Source organism: Colletes latitarsis, chromosome 7, assembly GCF_051014445.1.
Source record: "Colletes latitarsis isolate SP2378_abdomen chromosome 7, iyColLati1, whole genome shotgun sequence".
NCBI classification, from domain to species: domain Eukaryota; kingdom Metazoa; phylum Arthropoda; class Insecta; order Hymenoptera; family Colletidae; genus Colletes; species Colletes latitarsis.
In genome coordinates, this window is record NC_135140.1 from 16,280,572 (window position 1) to 16,302,833 (window position 22,262).

At 38.5% G+C, this 22,262-nt stretch overlaps 1 protein-coding gene across 6 annotated transcripts in view; it reads left to right on the forward strand.

Moving 5' to 3' along the window:
• LOC143343969 (uncharacterized) overlaps positions 1 to 22,262 on the forward strand; it is a 43,360-nt gene that overhangs the window by 10,796 nt on the left and 10,302 nt on the right. For 4 of the 6 annotated variants that reach the window (XM_076769454.1, XM_076769453.1, XM_076769457.1 and 1 more), the window contains exons 2-5: positions 2,195 to 2,430; positions 7,662 to 7,746; positions 8,169 to 8,292; positions 20,528 to 20,950. In XM_076769454.1, the coding sequence (XP_076625569.1) occupies positions 2,265 to 2,430; positions 7,662 to 7,746; positions 8,169 to 8,292; positions 20,528 to 20,950 (798 nt within the window). In that variant the 5' untranslated portion in view covers positions 2,195 to 2,264. Of the gene's footprint in view, positions 1 to 2,194; positions 2,431 to 7,661; positions 7,747 to 8,168; positions 8,293 to 12,302; positions 13,164 to 20,527; positions 20,951 to 22,262 lie in introns of those variants that run through there. The other 2 variants (XM_076769455.1, XM_076769458.1) reach the window with 2 other exon arrangements.

Sequence of the window (22,262 nt, forward strand, 5' to 3'; positions counted from 1 at the left end):
TTTACAGTATTTTTTCATGAATGTATAGTATAAATAATTTGCATTTATATGTGATTATGAAGAACCCTTACATGATTCCATTACGTTAGCACTGAAATGGTTTCGCTGTAAGAAGCTGAACATTGCATAGTTGCATAGTTGCGTCCTTAACTTATTGGCGACGTGTCAGTCAAGTAGACCGATAAAAAAAATGTATAAATGCAATAAAAATTTCAGTCTTTTTCCAAATATCGACAAAAGTTTAACCATAAAAAACAAGAATCTTAAAGCGGTCACAATTCTTCTACGTGTTATCGTTTGATTCGAAAATGTTTGAAGGCTTTAATGAAACTTCTAAGCTCATTTAATTATTGCTATATTGATGAAGTGCGAATGCAAGGGCTTGCATTGATTTGTTTCTTCGTTCGGGGTCGTGAAAAGGGGTAGCAATGGTCTCTTTTTTAAGAGACGCATTCAGTCAAGTTTCTACCCATTTCTTGTTGCAATCTAGACTGGTTCCAGTCATGGACCACGAAGCGAGACAGACGCGCTCTGGCAGACCCGCTACGCCACCATTCCGCGATATTATTTTCTGTGAACTGTGTTCCCTCCACGAGTTCACCTACAACTCAAACTTTTCACATTAAGAACGAAGTAATTGAAATCTAATGCACCAGAACCAACCAGACGTCCAAATCAAAGTTCGTACATATAATAAATAACATGCATTCGACCTAGGGAGAGTTTTTTTTTATTGATATCGCAATTTTACAGTGTTTGATAGAATCATTCGAATAGGTGTTCTCTACAAGGCGATTCGTTTAAGCGTTGAACCTAAAATATTTCGGTTGCTTTTAACGATATGACAAAATGATTACTCAATTTCCCAACACCTTTTATAATTTTGTAACACGCGACAGGGATTATTACCAACGAAAGGCCACAGCAATGGCGTTACCCAATTCAATCAACGAAAGTCCAACAGCGTAAGTCGCTCGAGTCACCCCATGGTAAATAACGCATTAAAGAGGGTAGATTTGCTAATTTCGTGCGAGGGTTAAGAAAATCGGTAATCTGGCGGTCATACGAGCATGTACAGCTTGGCTAAAAAATAAGAAAACAAGTCCAAACACGACTATATTCGGACCTATTTTTATTATTAAGTTACTCGATCCATTTACACAAAAAATAAAAAGAGATCAAAATGAAAATAGTTCGAGTAAATTCGTGTTTGGACTTATTTTCATCGGGAAAGCTTCACCAATCCATTGATCATACTCGTGTGGAGATATAATGAAAAATAATAATTTTGTACTTGTTGGATTGGTAATTAAAATTAACCTCCCGATCGGAGGTTTTTCAAACGTGTTCTTTAATTAAAAAAAACTTTCCTCGTAGGAATGTCTTTCGCGATAAAATTATTTGCAAACAAGTACTAAGTAAAAAAAAAATAAATGTTAGATATTTTAACATTTCTGGTTTCTGAGAACCAGCTCGGCATTCGACCCGTTCCAATGACATACCAAAAAACTGGTCGAAAAGAAGACGACGTATCACCTATTATGGTTGCCATGCATTGGACGACGCACAAACAAACCAGTTGACGCGAATGCAACTTTGGGGTTCCCTTTGTTCGCGTGCACGCTTTTCACGTGCTGTGCAAGTGCCGACGGGAAGAGAAGGGATTGCTGCATTTCCTCCCCGTCGACAAAAGCTCTTTTAAGCCCGAACAAGTGCTACACTTAAGCGTACACGCGCATACATACGCGCAACAGAGTCTTGCGATTGCAACGACTCGTGATTCGGAGTTATTCAACCACAAGGGTTCCTCGCATAGACGAGTTTTGAGTGGCTCCGGGATAGAAGCGAGTCGTGACTGTATATTACTTACATTTACACGATTTTTCATGCATCAAAGTTATTGATTATCGTCCAGAGACGGACAGAATTTATTATAAAATTAATTTTTCAGCTATATAGATACTTCTCTACAATTAGAAATTTTGTCTGGACGCTTTCTCAAAATTACATATTGTCAAACTTGTTAAATTCAATATAATAGAATTAATTTTTCACGAAATTTCTGGTTCCGAGAATGGTCTTCCGGCGTTTACGTTTGTTTTAAATAGTTTTCCATGCATGTAACTCAAATGGAGACTATACCTTGAGCAATGATCGAACCCAATACTAACTAGTATTATTCCTTTTTTCGCAGAATTCAAATCGGATGGCTGTTCGTGTAAAAACTGGGCCCAAGGGCGCGGTGAAGGGCACAGAGCACAGCAATGACGCTTCCGGTATCGAATTATCAGGAACTCCTTATTCAAGTTCGAGAACTGACTCATGAAACGATCCGCTTGCAGAGACAGCTGTCCTCCGACTTGTTCGACAATGTCGACCCTCCAGACGTGAATCACAATTTTTCCCTTGGCCAGAAGAACTATGAGAAGGGTACGTGTACGCGAACAATATTCATAAATATTGTTTATCGTGATTTATTTAGTCCGCTAGGTAAGGAGCTTGGCGCGTCGAGTTTAATATTCTAATTTTTTAAGCATTTGTTTAAAGTATAGCACGATAAAAAGTAACGTCTTCCGACGGTAACCAAATTTTTGTTTCCTGTAATGCAAGACTCTCAGCGGCACTTTTGTGCAATAAAAACGATGCGGGCTGTAACGATCGTGTTGCCGCCAATTTTTCGCCGCCATATTGGAAATGCGTGTCGCGACATTACCGCAAGTGCATCGACCTTGTGATAAGTATTAACGTTATAGATATACCGCTAACTTCTCAGCGAAGGATGTAATAGTGAGCAAAATGAGGAAAAAAAAATTACTGTAACCTGCATTTCGTTTTCATTTTAAATAGACGAGGTATAAATAATTTCAGTCGATCTTGGTCTTGCTTCTCAAGATCCGTGCATGAATTTACTGTAAAAGTAGTAATTCCACAGTGGAATTTCCCGAGTCATTAAAATATTTGCTGTTTCTTTTACTTAAAAACGAATTTATTAACGTTTTACAAAAATTGGATAAAATGGAAGTCACTAGTGAAAGTAATAGAACAAAATTACTATTTTTAAGTAGAACAGAATAAGACCTCGAGTCTTCCGATAGTTTTTATATCAAAATATTCAACTAGCAATTACATTATATAATAGTACATTGAACTTGCGATAAACGTCTAAATACACTTGCAAATTAGTTTATTCCTGTTTTATTCGGCGCGATCCATTCGGATCCCATGATACGATTTTACTCGTTTATAATTATTCATAGGAAACAGGAAAAAATAGTTAAACACCAACACATCGTCAGAGGGTTTCCTGTTTAACGGTTCAGGTAATCGCTTAGAGGCAACACCACCTGAGAACAGGAAGCATGCTCCTTAAACGTCCCAAGCCTACTACAACCACTGGTTTTAACTTGGACCTGGGACTGTTCGAACGATATGCAGAAAAATCGAATATTTCACCATTTAAATATCACTGTTCGAATATTTAAGTATCCTAATTTCATGATATACTCGAGCAGACAACCGACAGATAAGATTTTCGCTTATCTTTGGTGGAACCTTCTTGAAACGTCGCGCCAAAGGAATCTTTTCTGGGCTAGAATCGCGTCTATTTCCGTCGTGGTTTGACGGAACGCAATCGTTTTCCATTTCTCGGATAGTTCCCCGGTATTATCAGCGTTAGACGAATGAGAAAACGTCTCGGGGACCCGGTTGTGCTATGTCTGGCAAGTGGCGTCTGGTGGATCCAAGAGGGGCCAACGGGTTGGACTTGTGCCACGCGATGCCAAAGCGCTCATCGTTCGAGAACGAGACTGACTAAGAGAAAAACGCGTTCGTCGGATCTGTCACAGGCTACAGTAAAAGCTACACTGCACCTGGGTCGTGAACGTCTTTTGCTTTTGTGCATGTTTCATTCGACGAGCACGATTTCCTCGTCTACCGGCCCAGCCACAATATGTGGGCACACATTTTGGGTCTAAATCAACGTACACTTGGATGTATTCGCCTAGATCTATTATAGTATATTGGATCATCTGGTTTCATCATGTGAACCCGCTGAGCTATTGTGTAATAGTACAACCGATTCAATCAAACTATTCGTACGCAATGTTCAATAATTTCACGTCAGTTTCTTGAGTAGTCGATTGTGCATGAATTATTGAACGTAGTTCCATTAGATGCACATCGCATGCGGCTTATGCATGACGATGCACCGTTTCTTTTCAACCTAGTATTCAGACAGACAGTTCTTGATTTCCCAACAGATTGATACGTCTCTTCCAGATCCGTCAATTAAATCTAATGGACTTGTATTATTTTTGGTAATCTTTGAACCCATCTTTTAACGCCTTCCTCCAGAAACAAAGACCCATTAAACCTCGATAGAACTCCACAAAACACTTACTGGTCTTCCATCGGATTTTAATCCACTTACGAACGACTATAAATTGTTATGCAGTCTGCGATACTTCTAATAGACACTCGGATAGCCTGACGAGAGCACCCTAAAAAAAGCAGCTTCGGAAATAACTGCGAAGACTGTGCGTGCCGCAATAGCCAATTGGTTTCGTCGTTCGCGAGCATTCATCGATACGAAAGGTGGTCGTTTCGAACAACATCATCGCTGTTCTCTGACGTCGATCGCAAAAATAAATTCCGATTAGTTAGAAACGATACCATGTTTCTTATTTTTGCATAGTAGCTCGATTCACGGAACGGAACAATAATCAAATACTTTGATCACGATTTATAGCAATAAGAGGTGCATACCGATCCGCCTGGTTTCATCGTGTACCAGTCGGTTTTGTGGTTCAATAATTCTCTTTACGCGGAGTGTTCGCAATCAACGTGTTTGAGCAATGCTTGTTTCTTTTCTCGCGGGAGTCTTGATCGCTGAAGAATGTTGGGTCGGTGGAGGGATATTGCATGATGGTGCCAACTCACGTCGGATGCCTGTTGTACGATTTATTTACAAATGATCTTGTTACGGCGCATGGTAAGGGGACGAGGGCAAAGACCTTACTGATTTTAGTGAGTTTATTGTGGACGACACCGTCAACTGGGATTCTTATATGGTAATGCAGCTCACGTCCTTAGGCGTCTATGGATTAGTCCCTCGGAATTAAATACACCGAGCCCTCTATAAATACAACTACGATAATTGCATGGGAACCTTGCTAGTTTCATAGTGCTTGTAAGTGGAACGGGCGGTGACTTAACAATGGGTGAAATTGGAAGTGGAACTACCAAGTAGTAGGTAATTATAGGTACTAATGAACGTAGGTTGTAGGAATCCTGAGCAGTATTGAGCGTAGGTAGTATTCATCTTAGGTAAAAGTAATCCTAGGTAACATACGTCCTAGGTAACATTCGTCGTAGATGGTAGTAACTATTGAAAGTAGTAATCATACACATATGTTAGCTAGTAGCCATAGTCAGCTGTGATCATAGAATAGTGCATATAATGCAAAATATCAGTAGCTTTAGATAGTAGTATGCTTACATACTATTAGCTGGTAGCAACTATAACAAGTGGCCAGAAATGTTTCCCCGAAAATATAAAAAATCATAACTTCTGAACGGGGGTAGGTGCCTAAATTTTTCGGCAAAAAAAAAAATTTCAAATCGTTCTAAAAAAATTATTTTTAGTTGTAGGGGTGAATTACAATCATTTTTTGTGATTAGACATACCCTCGAAATCCTACGCATTTTCGAGAAAAAAATTCTTCACCGAGAATATAATGTGTTCCACGCACGATTGTACTCCCGGATTGGTCCCAACATAAAACACTATACTTTTCTAGTTTTACATAACAACATTCGGACCGTTGCATAATTGGCTTACGTATTCGTAGCCGCGAAACAGTTGCGAGATGATGTGGTCGTCAAAGTTTGAATATTAAAAAGAATTTCGGCTCGTGCGTTGGTCGGGCGGTCGCGAATTATTTTTTGGGGGTTATATTCGGTCGGTCAATAAATTCAGCATCGATTCTGTAATTTGTATTGCCGTAAATATCAAGCCTCTCGACGTTAACGATGAACAGCCGGTGCAGTTCGATGTTTGTCTGGAAAGCTTGTTGAAGAGGTTATCGTGTTTTTCCTAGGAAACACGAGAGATGTGAAAAGAGGAAAGATCCGCAGGAATTTTCATTAAGCGTGCCACGCACGCCTGAATATGAGCCTATCGTTTCTCGTGGATTATTTAAGTGAGCGTTTATGGTCGATTATAATTAATAACAACGAGGTATAGTACAGTACTGTTCATAATTATTCAAACTCTATGCGAGTAGCAGAACAATAACTGTTATTTTTTAATATAAAACGTATTTAATAAATATCATAAAAAACGTATTTTATTTTCAATAATTTATTTTTAAAACTTTAATTTATATTTATTATTACTGGTCCACTTGTATTAAATAATTTTGTTGTCACAAATTTGCAATATTTGCACATACCTTTAGTAGCGTATAACAAAAGACTGTTGATAATAATATTTTTTTATCAGTTTGCTATCGCTAGCAAAGTTTGTGAAACAATCAGTATCATTGGCAAATTCATCCATCGGGAATTGTTCTATTTAAAGAACGCCGGTATTGTTGTCGTCTGTAACTGCATTCAATTACACGAACGTGTGAATGCACTGCATATTTATGCGCTTTCGTCACTGACGCCGTGTGCGAGGATTCTAACGAGTTTAACATACAATGCACTACGGTTTCTGTCTAGAAAAGGCTACGACGAATGAATATTAAAACAGGAAATCAATCATCACTCTATAAAACAAACACTTAACATACGATTACCCTGAATGCGATACACGTTAGGAGATTGGGTGTGATGTTACTGCAGAACGATGGGAAATTGTTACGAAACATTGAGAAATGGAATTCCACGAAAGATCGTAGAAAGTTTTCCATTTTTCTGTCAATTAAATTCAATTCAAACGTATACCATTTTGATGTATAATTTAATCGACGCAATTCTAAAGCAAAAATAATATTTTTTGATCGAATTTTGTTGGTCAAAAAATAAGGTCCACCCTAGTGAACACGTGCGGGGGTTGGTGGGCTCTGTTTTTCCGGTTCCTACCACTTGCATCACGATCCACTGCACTTTTCTGTTCATCGTCTTCCGACGGTTTACGTTCCTCCCTCTCTCCCCGGAAGGAATTTGGTTATTTTTGTGCGTGGCGCGCTGCTAGGTAAAAAGAAACTAACTTCAATGGCGGAACGAGTGCACTCGAAACTTTGAGAAACGTGCAACCGTTCTGCGTTGACTGCACCGAATAATGAAGGAAGAATAAAAAATTATTGAACGTGTAGAAAAAAGAGTGGTGTAATAAGTTGCAAAGTTTTGGAAATAAATTATACAAAACATAATGTTTTTATTATTAAATTATAGTTTACAAAATTTCTATTATGTTAGTAGATCATTTTTATTCGCCATATATTCAAATAAAATTTTAACTATTATTTTCAAAATAAAATTGTCACCTTTTGTGGTTTAGTTTATCCATGTTTATTAAGAGTTTTATCTGTTTTGTACGAGTTTTGTTGTGCAAGCGAAGCTTGTACCTACAGTTTTGGAACGTCTAGTATAATTATTTGAATGCGTCCCGATTTTAAGGCTGGAGGCCTAACGTTCCACAAAACGGTGTGTTTCAGGAAAACACCTGACAGATAACGTGATACGGCAGTGCGAGAAAAGCAAGAAAAACGAGGCGGTACAAACTCCCCTGGCTGAATGCAAGTGAGTACAGCATTAAACGGTGCCTTTGAAGATGCTTCCGCGTTTACTTCAAAGTTCCATTCACCACGGCAGAGGAGTGTCTTTTAATGCGTGCAATTATCCCTAGCATGTCGTTCCACTCTACCAAATATCACGACTACCAAACATTTATAACGAACGTTCGCATAAATTTTGTATCTAAATAATTATTCTCGTATAACTGTATGTGTTGTTTGCCACAATCGAAACAAATATTACACATTGTGTAGCCCAAACAACCACATCGTAGGATAAATATTATACAAATAAATAAAAATATGCTTGTTTATATATTTTATCATCATTAGTAAACCGTTTTTAATAAGCGTCTTTTAATTGAGATTTTTTTTTTATATAGAAGCACGTTCGAATTGTATAATTAGATTTCTTTATTTATTTTATAGTAATTACCGTTTTCGTCCGCGATTGTGTCAAAATTTGGACACCAGCGAAGGTGTGCATGCCGGAGAGCTGACCAGTCGTCTGTTGTCTTGGAGGAGTCGAAATCATCGTGCAATAATTCAGCAGGTGAGTTTAATACGTTCCTTTTGTCAGAGTAAATCTGCATGGAAAGTGGTTTGCGAAGCAAACATAAATTACGTGTACAGCGAAAGTCACGAAAAATGAAGGCCTTCGTAACTCTGAAAGAAACCGTTTGAGAAAAAATTAATACTAAAAATTATTACGATAAAACGAAATTCAATTTTTCGAAAAAATTGCAACGCGATATTTAGTTTGAAAATTGGTGCTCGTGGCGAGCCTTTTCATGTCCCTTTTTTTATTCGTTATTTCCTAAATTTTACTGAAAGCTCCTCGTGCATCGTGCATTAATGCACTTATGCTGTAAGTGATGCACATGCCGTGCGGTGCATTAATGACGATGATACGCTGAAGTGGCGAACAAGGTAATACGCAGCATCCGTGCTAAACTGTCCCACTGGAATATGCGACCAACCATCGTTGAAAATTCATATTTCACAACGACAAAAAACGAGTTCAGGTGTGTTAATTAAAATATTCGCGGATTGATTTCACTACAAGTGATGCTCGAGTGTTATCAAAGGGTACTCTCAAAATGCACAAACGGATCAAAGGATAAAACGGTTGGATTATCCTTCGTGTGGCAATTGTTAAATCACTTCGATTCAAATAATTTAAAATCTAAATTTGGAAAGAATATTACCATCATCTATACATTACGACTTTTCAAATCGTTTTCCATGAAAACGAAAGGTCAAGCAAAACATTTTCATCCCTCGTATTCCGCTTGTTTTATCGCAGAGAACCAGTCTTTTGTGCTCCATCGCGAATTGCTTCGTATCATCCATCGAAAGTACAAAGGAACGTATCCGTATAGATCTTGAAAGGTCGTTCCAAGCTCCATAGTTTTTCTGAACGTCGAAAAAAATTGATAACAAAAATTTCGCCGCAATAGTTCGTCTCTTTGGCGTAATATTTTCACGATCAAGGTCACCACAGCTCGCCCCAGCATCAATGAACGCCGCGTATTATACGCGGCATCCCTTTGCGTATGCGCTTCCGTGTATTTATTTTTTTTTTCGTTCGCCTCCCCCTACCGGTGCAAAAGGGGGCGAGAACATGGTGAAATTGCAAGAAGGGATGGCATTTAATTCGTGAGCATGCGCCACAACCATAGGGGAGTTATTGCAGAGGGGTTGCCTCTCTTTGGGGCGATGTTATTGATCAGAGCTTCTTCTTCCCTTCGAAATGGCTCAAGTGTATCACGCCATGGGGCATCGAGGTTTGATTTTTTCCATCCTGCGCGTGCACCCTCAAATGCAACGGCAAATAAAAATTAACAGTACCGAATGCACTACTTTTCAACATTGATACTATTTTAATCGGAGACAAGAATTATTTAAATTACAGTTCTTTTTTTATTCTTCAAAATTTGGATATTTCTTTTACTTTGTATTATTACTTCTGTTGCATTGTTCAAACTTACCATTTTGTCTGTGTTTTACGTATCGCAGAAAAATGCAGACAACATACATCACTCGAGAGTTGCAAAACCACTGATAAGGGCAAATCTGGTTTTATCTTAAGAGGAAGACTATACATATATTACGAGCCACTAGATAAGAGATAATACTAAAAAAGCGCATTGAATGCAACTAGTTTGTAGTTTCTATTATACCTATACACAGAGGCGCCAATCCATTGTTTAATCAAGAAACATCCAAGCACTAATCTTTAACGGGGAAAAAACCACGAAAGTCTGATTAGATACAAGAGATAAGACGGCAACAATCGTAGAGTAAATGTAAAAAAAGATATTTTCTTCTGAAACGGTTATGTGTATTACTATATTATTCTGTAAATCGGTTACACCTCTTATTTGTAATTTGTAGTTTTTTAATTGCGAGGTTAGATTATTATGAATTCGAAAAAGAATAATTATGTAAGAGTTAGAATAAATCGGTAAATCAGTTTTCAAAAACAAAGAGAGCGAGAACTTCCGCGTCATGCATTTTATATGAAAGGAGACAAATTTTATTTAAAACGAAGCACGTTTTGCATGGAAAAGAATGGACAATTTCGCAGAAAATATTCAACGAGAGGTTGAATAATTTTGCAATGGGAGAATGAGCGAAAGAGACGGAAAAGAATAATTTATACGGTAGGGAACCAGACAAAAATACCCAAGGAAAAATTAATCAAATATTATATTATAATGGAGGAATATTGTTTACTTAATGTAATAGTATTTGCACCGAATGTTTATTTTATAAAGTATATCGAAGCTTTTAACGAATTGGATAGCTTACTAAGCAATGAAGTCATTTTAGCCGGGGAATCTCTAATTACTTTGACTGGTACAGATACAGATAGGGGGGAATTTCATGCGAGCAAGAGGGAGCAGTTTAATATGATGAAACAGGAAGAAGAGCGAGACGAGGACAATAGTAATTTCGTATGGAAGATCAAGGTAGAGCTCGTAACAGTTGTTGCAAGTCGTTGCACGAATAGTTTTTTAGATACTTCGGTATTTCAAATATATACTGCACCTTCTAAAAATTTTTCAATTATTTTCATTTGTCTTTTAGTTTGTGCTAAAATCTATAAACTCTATTGATATTGACTCATACTGTTTACTTCGCTCTAGAATAAAGAAAACAATTTATCCAAAAGCACGAGGCACAGTACGATAGCTCGAGCGAGTAGGCACAAGCGGGGGAGGGAGAATAGAGAGAAGTAGGATAAAAGGAGAGTGGAAAGAGAAGGAGACGAATCGCACAAAGGAGCAAGCTAGAAAGAGAGGGAGGGAATCGAGTGAGTCAGTGATGGCGTACAGCAGCCAGGCCGAGCCCAGCTGTTCTTCGATCCCCTAACCTACGCCAGTTTATTTCAGCTACCAACACCACGCGATCCCAAACGGCTTCGTGGTCCCTCGAAGCTTCGTTATCTGACGACCTTCCAGTACTATCGTTCTCCTATCGTCTTTTCTTTTTTGTGTTTTGTCGCTCGCGTTAATCCTTGCTCGAGCGAACGAAGGGAACAACAAAAACAAAGTGACCGCGAGAAACGTTTCGTCTGCGTCGAACAATGAGTCGATTGTGAGTGGCGTGTTCGCGTCTTGTGGTCTTCCATGCTTCTCGAAGCAACAGTGACGACGACGACTCGATCATGCATCGAAACGAATCGCCCCCGTCGACCTATCGACGCAAGGTTTCCACGCCGCGGGGAAACTGTGCATAGCTTTCGGCGTGCAGTCGATCTCGTTATCGTCCTTCTTCCTCCTGGCCCTTGAACCGAGGACCCTTTGCCCTCGCGGGTCCTCTCGGCTTCGTTCAACCGAGAAAATAACGAATCGAACGTGACATTACGATACGGATTATTCCATGAAGCGTTTTCGAGCGTAGGCTCTCGGCGTGACGCGTTTTGACGGTGGGACAGTCGATCTTTGTAATCGAGGTTGAAAGGGAAACGATATTTTAATGATCGAGAATCGAAGGTTCACACGAATTTAGAAATCCGCGTGAATCGAAGTGTAGTTCGAGAAATGTCAAAGTAAAGAGTCATCGTCCAGAGAATCTTTTATAGCAATATTAAAGTGTCGAAGAAGGAAGGTACGAAGGATGCGAATAAATTTGAATATTATCCGGGACGGTTATCGCTAAATCAAGATTTCCGAGTCAAAAATTCAAATATCGAGGGTACCCTCGAATGAAAAATCGGAAGGCATCGTTAGAAGGAAAATTAGAGTAGCAAGACAGTGACGTCAGACTAATAAAGAAAATAGATTTCCCTTCTTTATCTATCACCGCAAAAGGTGCGTCCGGTCGATTTACGAAACGAATGGCAAAACGTGGGCTGCAAACAAGTAACAGGCGTACAACTATAAATGGAACCTGCATCGCTGAAGCATGTGACAAGGAAAATTAAAAATGAAGACGAGAAAGTTGAAAGAAATCGATGATTTTTTCGATAACCTACAAATCCAAAAATTTCTGACACGATATTTTGGGTAGATATTCGATCTAGAGTTTGAAAACTCGCCGAAACAGAAGACGTTGCGTTTTATGATGTAAACCTAATTTCAAGATTGTACGGCCCATACTAACCGCAACGGTTAAACAATTTCGCAGATCGTACGAAAGCGTTCGTTGTTTGAACGTGTTTCAAGGAATCTACGTTCGAGAAACGATTCCTCGACACACGCGTTCTACAAATTGTTTCGGTCGGCTCATCGAAATTGACAACAGATTCAAGTGGGACGAGAAAATCGTGCGGAAGAGGTGTACGCCGCGCGGGCAGATAGGGAGCTGAAATGCCAGAGGGACATTTTGAAAATCTTTGGTTTGACGCATGCGCGCCGCGGCACTCGACGCCCGATGGAGCGCGATGAAGCTGTCCCGCGGTGGATGAAGAAGGGTCGAGACCCGGAGAAGAGTTTCTGACGGTGTGCGCCAACGTCAGACACGTCAGGACACCGGTCGTCGCGACGCGTGGAGTCGTCGTATCGACGTGACTCGGCAGCCTCGTGTTAAAAGAAACTCGTATTATCGTAGCGTCGAACGTCGTGTTTTGTTGACATTCGCACACGCTCGTCGACAAAAATTATGCCTGGCGAGAACAGAGAGCAGCATTCGAGAACGGCTGAAGGGCAGAACGCCTCGAAGGATTTTGACCCGAGGACTCGCGGCGCGTCTATGATTCCTCTTCCGCGAACGATGCAAGTCGCCTCGACGAATCCGAAGACAGTGAAAACGGAGAAGAATCGTTTGAAGTTGATCATGGAGAACAGAGGGTTGACGGACGTCTACGAGAAGGAGAGGAAGATCAACGAGGACACGTCCAAGGACTATCGGATGTCCTGCACGAGGGAAAGATACTGCGACCCGTCCTGCAACACGTATCGATGTCCTGCGAGAAAGGTGACTCTGCGTTCGGAGGTTGTTGTTTTGCTTAAAGGTGTTCATCGATCATCGATGAAAATAGAATTCAGAGGGGGTCGGGGGGAGGGGGGGGGGGCAGTGTCAACCCTTGTTTTACACGTATAGTTTGCAAATGGAGATTTACGAGGTTGTCAATCCGGAAAATCTTGTGCGGTGTCGTTGCGTAGTAGGAGTTTATTGGAGTGCGATGTAGGTATTTATTTGTTTATAGTTGCGGCTTTGTTGGTTCTGTTTGGTTTCTGATGAAATAGGTATTTTAAGAAAATTTTTTGTTAAATGTATTTTTTTGATTTGTAGACTGTTGTGTACTTGTTACAGTTAGGTTTGTCCTGTATCTTTTACTTTTATAACTTCTCCTTTCAAATATTATTTGAATACTCTTTAAATTGTATATTCATAAAATTTGTAGGATTAACAGTTCTTTCCCAGATTCACATTTTTAATACTATTCCTATATACCTTAGATTACTTTCATGTGTTTATATGCATTAATTTTTTGCGTAAAGAGGTTTTTAAATTCGTTTCTAACGAATTTTTTTACAGTATTTTTGAACTCATATTTATAATATTTTCTATATTGCTGTTACATGTTCGTTAATTTTTTATTAAAAGAATTTTAAATTCGTTGCAATTTTTTGTTTGCAATAATATTCTCTAGATTGTTTTTATAATTATAAACATTTTTTTTTGTTTAATTTCAGTTTTTAATTTTTTTTTATAATATTTTCCAGATTGTTTTTACGCATTCGTTAAACTTTTAACGAAAAAGTGCTTTTTAAATTGGTTTTTAAAACGTTTCCACTATATTTGTGAAATATTATTTTAATATTCTCTGTACGTTTCAACATGTCCATCAAATTTAAATTTCGTTTTACATCAGAATTCTACTTTTATGAAAATTAGATGAAAGTAACATGGCTTAGGATTTTCTCAATTCCTTAATAACTTCAAATAGGGTACAAAACAGATAGATACAACGATAAGATTTCGTCCAAAATGTGGGTTGGCTCTCTCCTGCCTTGATTTCTTCAATTATCATACATGGTATCTAATTAAATTCATTAGGCGTATTGTATAGGATTCCAACTGAAAATTTTCTGCACAAAACTCATCGTCTCTGTTCTGACTCAGACTGCAAATAACTGTGACTTTCTTAAATCACATTTTGGACGTATCTTTTGTTGATAGCAATGTATTTTTGCAATCGAATCGATTAATATTTCCGTCTGATAATGAATCATTCTTATCATCGCGTCTTTCGAAACACCGACCAGAAGATTGCTTTCGTCTTTTTCGCACCACTGCTTAGCATGCTCTGTTTTCTAACAGCATTACAACATTAAGTCTTTACCCACTTACGAAAGATTTAATCTCATAACTTCTTTAATTAATATATCAAGACGAATGACCCGGTTTTTATTATTTAATGTTTGTTTTCCTCGATGCTTCAAAGTTAATACAAGAAATTTTCGATCATTTTGTTGTGAAAACGTAACTAAAATTTCGCTTAACGTCAATGCATCTACCAGACACGTGGCATTGGATCTATAGATCTATAAAGTAAATAAATGATAATATATATATATATATATATATATATATATAATACTTTATAAAGTAACACTTTATTTGACCAAGACGGTGCAATCATCATTTCACAAACAACTTCAATTAAAGTTAACTTTTAGTTTTAAAACTGAAAGTTAACTTTAATTGAAGTTAGTTTATGCATATAATCACACGAGAATGATCTCCCAAGGGTTTTTGCATATAAACTGCTACTATATTACGTTGGAATGCTCGTTTCATTGTGTTCATAAAAATAATCCAACTCATTATTATTATATCTTAATGCCGTACTCATTAACAAGTGTGCAACACACTGTCGAAAGTATTTTTTCGATATTAATCGACTTCAACTTTGTAAAAAATACCGAGTACAAAGTTCACCTCAGTTTTCCATCGAACAACAAAGTTCTTAAAATATTTATAAATTGCTTCTATAAATAGAATATAATTTTTTATAATTATTTTTAGGTACAAACGTTTACAATTTTTGTATAACTTTTCGATGAATGTAAAAGTGTGTCTTCTGAGAAACGAGAAAAGTTTATCTCTGTTTCTTTGGTGCTGAAATAGAGCAAAATGAGAAAGTTACATAATTAATAGAATAAAATTGATATAATTACACGAAGTGTAAAAATATATACGCGCTTCGATTTGTTGTATTGGAAATTATTTTAAATGTCGCAATATAATTTCATGTAAAATATGACGCGGAATGTTTGTTCAGAAGCGAAATGGAAACTATTCATTAGAAACCAAGCCTCCAAACTGTCTGGCGAAGTAGTTTAACATGCCGTCGCGACGTATTGCGGAGACTGTTGATTGCTTCTCACGATGGCACTGTTTCGTCACAATACACAGCACGTTCGCTCGCTTTGTCGCTTTATTTCTTACAATTGGACCGAAATAGGGCAAAGAAGACCTCTCGAGGGGTAATTCTGTCGCGCTAGTGTTCACGCTTAAGATGCTAGAAAACTCTTTGGTCCACCGTTCGAGAATAGTATTCATTTACCGATTTTCTGCTTGCTTTTCGGATGCTTGATCCTATCTTTCCAATCGTTCATTTTGTACATCCCAAGTAACTTCGTACATTTGCAAGAACAGTTTATAGAATTTTAGAAACCGATTCTTTGGAAATTATATTTAATTTCCGATGATATCGATGATAATAATTCTTTTCTGAACTTCACCAAGGTTCAACGACGAACGTGTGGTGTTCTGTTCTGTTGGAGTGTACAGTGCACGTGACTAAAATACGCTTCCTTGCTTGGCCGTGTCGAAAATAAAAATACGACTTGCAGAGAATCGCTTCCAGTGTTCCGAAATCGGTAGAAGCGAAATAATGTGTCGCTGTCGTTTGAAATTCGGTAATAAAATTTAGTCGAAAGTGAAATAATTATTTCTTTTCTTTATTTAATAATAAAGCAGAAATTACAATTGACTATAAACCGTATAATATTGATCATTTGCTGAAAGGCTGTGGTCTTACGCGGATTCCGAACCACCGATTTGGAAACAGAAAATTGGGTCAATTAGAATCGTCGAGCATTCCTATATAAATATTGAATTTGATTTACCGTTGAAATATTATTCATCGCGTGGTTTCTAATGCATTTATAATGTAACTTTATAACAAAGTATTTCTCGAAGTTCGTTTATACAATATTTTCTGATCTATGTTGATAGTACGATCAAAAAAATTTACACAAAACCATGTTAGATATTTTATATATTTTGTGAAAGAAGGTGTAGAAGATAGAGGGATGGGAGATTCTAGAGGCCAAAATAAGATGAAAATCAAGAATACTAATTTGTTGATGGAGGCTTCGTTAAAAAGTTATTAACGTTTAAAGTTCCGTCCAAACTGAATTTTTTTTCTTGAAAGTGAGTAAGATTTCGAGGGTAGGTCTATTCACCAAAACTGATTATAATTGACCCCTGCAACTGAAAATATTTTTTCCAGAACGATTTGAAATTTTTTAATTTAATTTTTTAATAACTTATTAATGAAGCCTCAGTCAAGAAAGTGATATTTCTGATTTTCATCTTATTTTGACCACTAGAGTCTCCCATTAAAATTTTTCGCAGGGGTGGCCGAACACCCTGTATATTGGAAAAATATTGTAATTTATTCGTCAAATACAGGTTCTAATCCCTTTCGAAGCTTTCAGACCCGAACTTTAACCCGAACTGTCGAATCAATTTCCGTTTCGCGTTTCCCAGCTTCTTCTTCCGCTTCTGAATGCAGCCTCTTATCTTAATTCCCCGTCCATTGAGATGGACGCGACGGCTGGCACACGATTGAGCGACTCAGAATCCGATTTACCGGTGGATTCGAGCTTTACACGTCGAAGATAGTCGTAAAAACAGCTGTCCGTTCGCGATAAACGGTTTACCTGGTCGCTTCTTCGTCACGGACACGCTTCGTGACGAAGCCTTCTCCGTCTCTGCATTTATTTACGTGGAACCGCTTATCGTTCCAATGATGGCGTAAGATCGCCGGATAAGAAGCTGACAGGAGAAAGGAAACGAAGTTGCAGGGTGAAAGCTAAATAAATGCCCCGTTGCTCGCGTCTGTAGCTTATTTTTTTAAACTTGATTCTTGCTTGCGGAAAGAAGATAATAAACGCGGTACAACCCCCGTACAACGCGGTACTTTTGCAAACACGATTTTCCTCTAACGCTGTTCGAGGATTGCGATAATGCCCCCTAAAGCATCTTCGAGTCTCTCGTCTCCATCCAAGTAACAACGAGCGACATTTTATAAATGACAATTTATTTAAAAAATTTTCTCAATAGAAGAGATAAATATTGTCAGATATATTTAAATAAACAAGAAAATGAAGACGCACACTTATGGCCAGTGTTTGTGAATGAATGTACTATGAATCATCGGGCAATTAAGAATGATTCAGCACGATGGCAGAACGTTAACGCGTTACTTAATATATGCAACTATAAATTAAATAATATATCTCGTAACGATGCTAATGCAGTTGCGTTTAGTTACAATCTTTATTAGTAGTTTTGTGTATGTTTAATCGAATGTAATATTTTATTTGAAAGGAAAGATTAATTTCAAGGGTTTCGTTTACCCAATATTAAATATTCTCAAGTGCATTAATTACTCTTGTATTTGTAATTGTATTAACGTTCGAGTACGTTCTAGTGTTCGTGCTCCTCAACAAATACTTAAAATCTAATTAATGCAATTAAAATCTTTTCTGTTTTTTAATTGTAATTTCTTGAAATCCTGAAAAATATAACATCATAATTATTTAACTTTCTTCCTTGTAGAATCATTACACAAACTATGTTCATCGATGGCAACTTCTATTTGCTGTTCTAATTAATAGATTTTATCAATAATTAATAAACTTTGAGGGTCGACTGGAAGTACACAAAGCATTTGAAAGTAATCCTGGTTTAATCTAGTTTAGCTCGAGTAATCTTGCTCCAAAATCCTCTCTCTGACGCCATACTCCAGCAACCTTCGACTAGTATCCTCGAATAATGCGTTTGCCCCACAATTCAAATGCATTCAAAGTTATTATTCTCGGTGCAACGTAGCGCGTAGTTCTTCGCGTTCATTATTCCAGCATTACTTTGGTATTGGAGAAAACCGGGAGAAAGTGGTAAATAAGTAACAACAATACCTGTTCCGACGATCCGCGATGTCTTTAATTATGCATGCAGTAAGGGATGAAGTTTTCTGCGGGCCGATCTCGTTAATTCTAGCCTTATGTGCAAATTTTCTCCATTTCGTCTCGTTATATCTACGTTAGTTACAATTCTTTTTAAATTGTACAGTCAGTTTTCGAAATATTGCCAAAAACTAATAGCCATAAAAATATCAGTTGAACTAATACTAAAATTTCATTAACAGTAGTCTTGGATAATTTTTAAAATCCCATTAAAAAGAATAATTAAATTATTATTTTAATTTTTGGATAACGGTGTCTTCAAAGTGTCGGACAAAAGTTATTTTAAAATAAGAAATTAGAGAATTTCTCATACATGCGGGTAGAAATTGTTTCATGTATCCGGGTACTGATCCAGATAGTACTGCATTTCGTCGATAGAGCGCGCTCTAGATCCATCCATGCTTCGTGTACGGGTTTACTGCGAAATAATTCTTAGTTTCGCAACGACAGCGATAGATGAAGCTTGATATTTATTCGCCGGGGCTTTGCAAATCGTTCGTTTGTAGCATCTATACGAGAACCGTTTTGAAACTTTTGCCCAGATTCAATATTTGCCTTTCACGATACTGCTAGGAGTCCTGCGGTATACTGCCTGTACAGAATGTTGCAGGTTCGCAACGATGACCTTTTGTTTCCGTAGAATGCCTTGGGTTAATTGCTTGTTGCACGCAGCTACGTTTCGTGCCGCGCCTAATGAACCAGTATTAACCGCGATCGTGTTTTAACGACGACCGGGAAGCATCGGGGAACGTCCGTGAACCTGGGAGAAAGTGCAGGGAGAGAAGTCTGAAGTTTTGCCACGGCTTTCAGAACGAATCCGGTGCGATACTCCTTTCTCTGGCCGTGTTTGTTTTGGTTTGTTGAAAGAGAACGGACCGCGGCAAAAAGGGGCGAAACCTAAATTGACTGAGATAAAAATGAATGAACTGCACGGAATTTCGCGAGCGCAATCTCTTTCGTAGCACGGTCGGTTTCAATTCTTTCCCCCATTTTTTTTTTTGAGATTCTCGAGTGGCGCGAATCGAAGCGAATTTTATTGTCTTTGTTTTTTTGCCCTTTCACCTATAAAAAAGGTAATCGTTAATTGTTCTTGACAGGAATTAAACAGACAAGGAAATACCACGTCAATTATTGTTTTTAGATGATCAGTTTAATTACAACCCTGACGTTTAAAATGGAAAATGATTAACTAAAATAACTTGGTAGCCATGAGTACGTAATTATACCTCTATTTCACGTTGATTACTTTGAACTCCTCTGAGACGCGATAATTGAGGGAAAGAAGTTTGTTGAAATTATTTTGCTGGTTAGGCAAATTTATAGAATACCAAAGTACTTGAGTATTAAAAATTACCAAGTGCATTGTTTGATCCTACAGCGTTGAGTATTTAGTTTAAAAAGTATATGAATGAAAGATGAATCACTGTCGTCTGTACACGATATCAGTAGATATTAATTCAAAGAATGCTTCCTAAGATAAGAACGTACTTTTAGTGGAAGCAATCCTAAGTGACACTGCATTACTCATCATTCTCGTCTGCTTGTGGATGTTATACGATAAGAACGCACTGCCTACGCTTCGTTACATAACAAATTATAGCCGAAGAATTATTCTGATTGTCACTAACAAGTGGTAGTGTCAAATTATCGCCAGTTTTTATGCAAGAAACTCTGAAGTCTGAATACTTTTACAGTTTCTTGTACAGTTGGGTTGGGTAATTACATAAAAACACTCGTTTCCCAATGTGCATTCAAAATTTCACAGTGGCGGGGATGATTTCCATTTCATATTACCGGGGAATGTCGTTTCGTACAATCGGGGAAAATTATTCCATATAAGTTAACGCGTAATTAAATCTGAAATCATTGAAAAAAGTTTGATACAAGACAATTTTAAACTTAAATGTCTCGTGCCTACCAATAACGGGTCCAAGTTAATAAAAATCCAGACAGAAGCGTTCACCGGGAAAGATAAAATAAAATTGCTCAATTACGGTCCGTCAACTGTGCCTCCATCGATGTAAATCCTTGGTTCCCTCAAGCGTTTCATAATTATTCTTTTCATTGTTCCAGGAGGACTCGGAGCCCTGCTACAAGAGATCAGAAAGATTGCTCTCGGAAGAGTGTCGCGTATCCCACGAGCCAGTAGGCGTCGGCGTGGAAGGTGTCGGCTCCTGGAGGGGCCAGCGACGCCCCCACGGCATCCAGATACCTACGCCCCTGGCCAGCGTCGCGGCGCACGAACTGGAGTCGTCCGTGGACGGCGCAGCGTTCAACCCCGTCGTCGTTGCATCGGCGGTGACATCCACGAGATGTTCTACGCCGAGGAACGCGTTGAAAACGCCATCGTCCTGCTCCTCAACGTCCGCCAATGCAGTCAACTCCAGATCGAGGTTCTACCTAGGCTCTGCGATCGCTGAGACCAGCAAGGAGGATGCCATGGAGCCGGAAGTCAAGGAGGAGGACGAGCGAAGGTCGTCCACGCCGAGCCCCGAGGTAAATTTCATCGGTCGCTTCGATTTTCTGTCATCCCTCTCCATCCCCTGCCTTCCATTCTTGTTGTCCTTTTTCTACCTGGTACTCCCCGTTTAGGACGTTCACCGTGAAAACAAGCCAACGTCGAAATTGATCGAGACACTCACTGTCTATCGTTTTATCTCCGTTAAACGACGGAATACGTGGCCTTGTTTTATTACGGAGCCCGAAGGTAGAACAGGTGCATCGCAGTCATCGGAGGAATGCCAGTGGCTTCTGAACGAAGTGTCTTTTTTTTTTTTTTTTCTATGACGATAATCGTGCAGGAGATTTTTCGCACTCCCTGTTATGGCGCATATCTCAACGTTCGCAAGGCTTGAAAAACGATCCACAATTTTAAACGCTCGAATAATTATTTGGTCAATATTATTGATGATATCATTTAGTAATTCGTCTCAATTTCGCGTGTCAACGCGATCGAACGATCGCTATCGAGTGACAGCTCAGTGACGATAGTTTCGTATAAAATTTAATCTAAACCCTATCCGTATCTTGTATATCAAAGTGATGTATTTTAATAAGTGAATCAGTCAGTGGTATTAGGAGGATCGAACTATCTAAACGAAGCGCGCGATTTGCAAATCTATTAAAAGAGCAACAAATCCGTCTCTGTTTACACAAGTGTTCGGACGAACTACTGCATTGTTATGTAACGTTATACGCGCGTTAATTCCATCGTTGGGTCAACACATGCCGATCGGTATTTGCATTTTTTGTTCGATCTCTGGCTCGCTAACATTCGATGATTGTTTTCTTTTTTTTTTTACGAGAGATCATGCTCCAACCGAAAAGAAATGGTTGGATACCACTGGTGTTGCCTCGTGCTTGTAGAGCACGAGTCCCTGACTATATACACGTCCCACCAGCGTAGCCACGTATTGATTTTACGGAGAGCTCATTCTATCTTTCTCTGCCTCCGCTTTGCACGCTTACGCACACGTATATTACTTCTCTCTCTCTCTCTTTCTCTCTCCTTATCACTCCGCCTTTCTCTTTCGCCGCCCTTTCACTCGCCCTGCCGCCCTAAACCTTACCCCCAAGAATTTATGCTCCTTTTGCGGCTTGCGCGGAAACGTAAGACAGAAAAAGTAAGACCTTGCACAGTATTTTTTCTCATCGAGAATCCAAATCGGTTTATTTTATCGTCGAATGTGTGTGATAGGAAGCACTTGTCCTTTTTTTTTTAACACCGTATCGGGTCGATGCACGTTACAAACTTCAAGGGCGTGAAACTTTTAAACCTTAGAATAGTTTTGGGACACCACATTAGGGG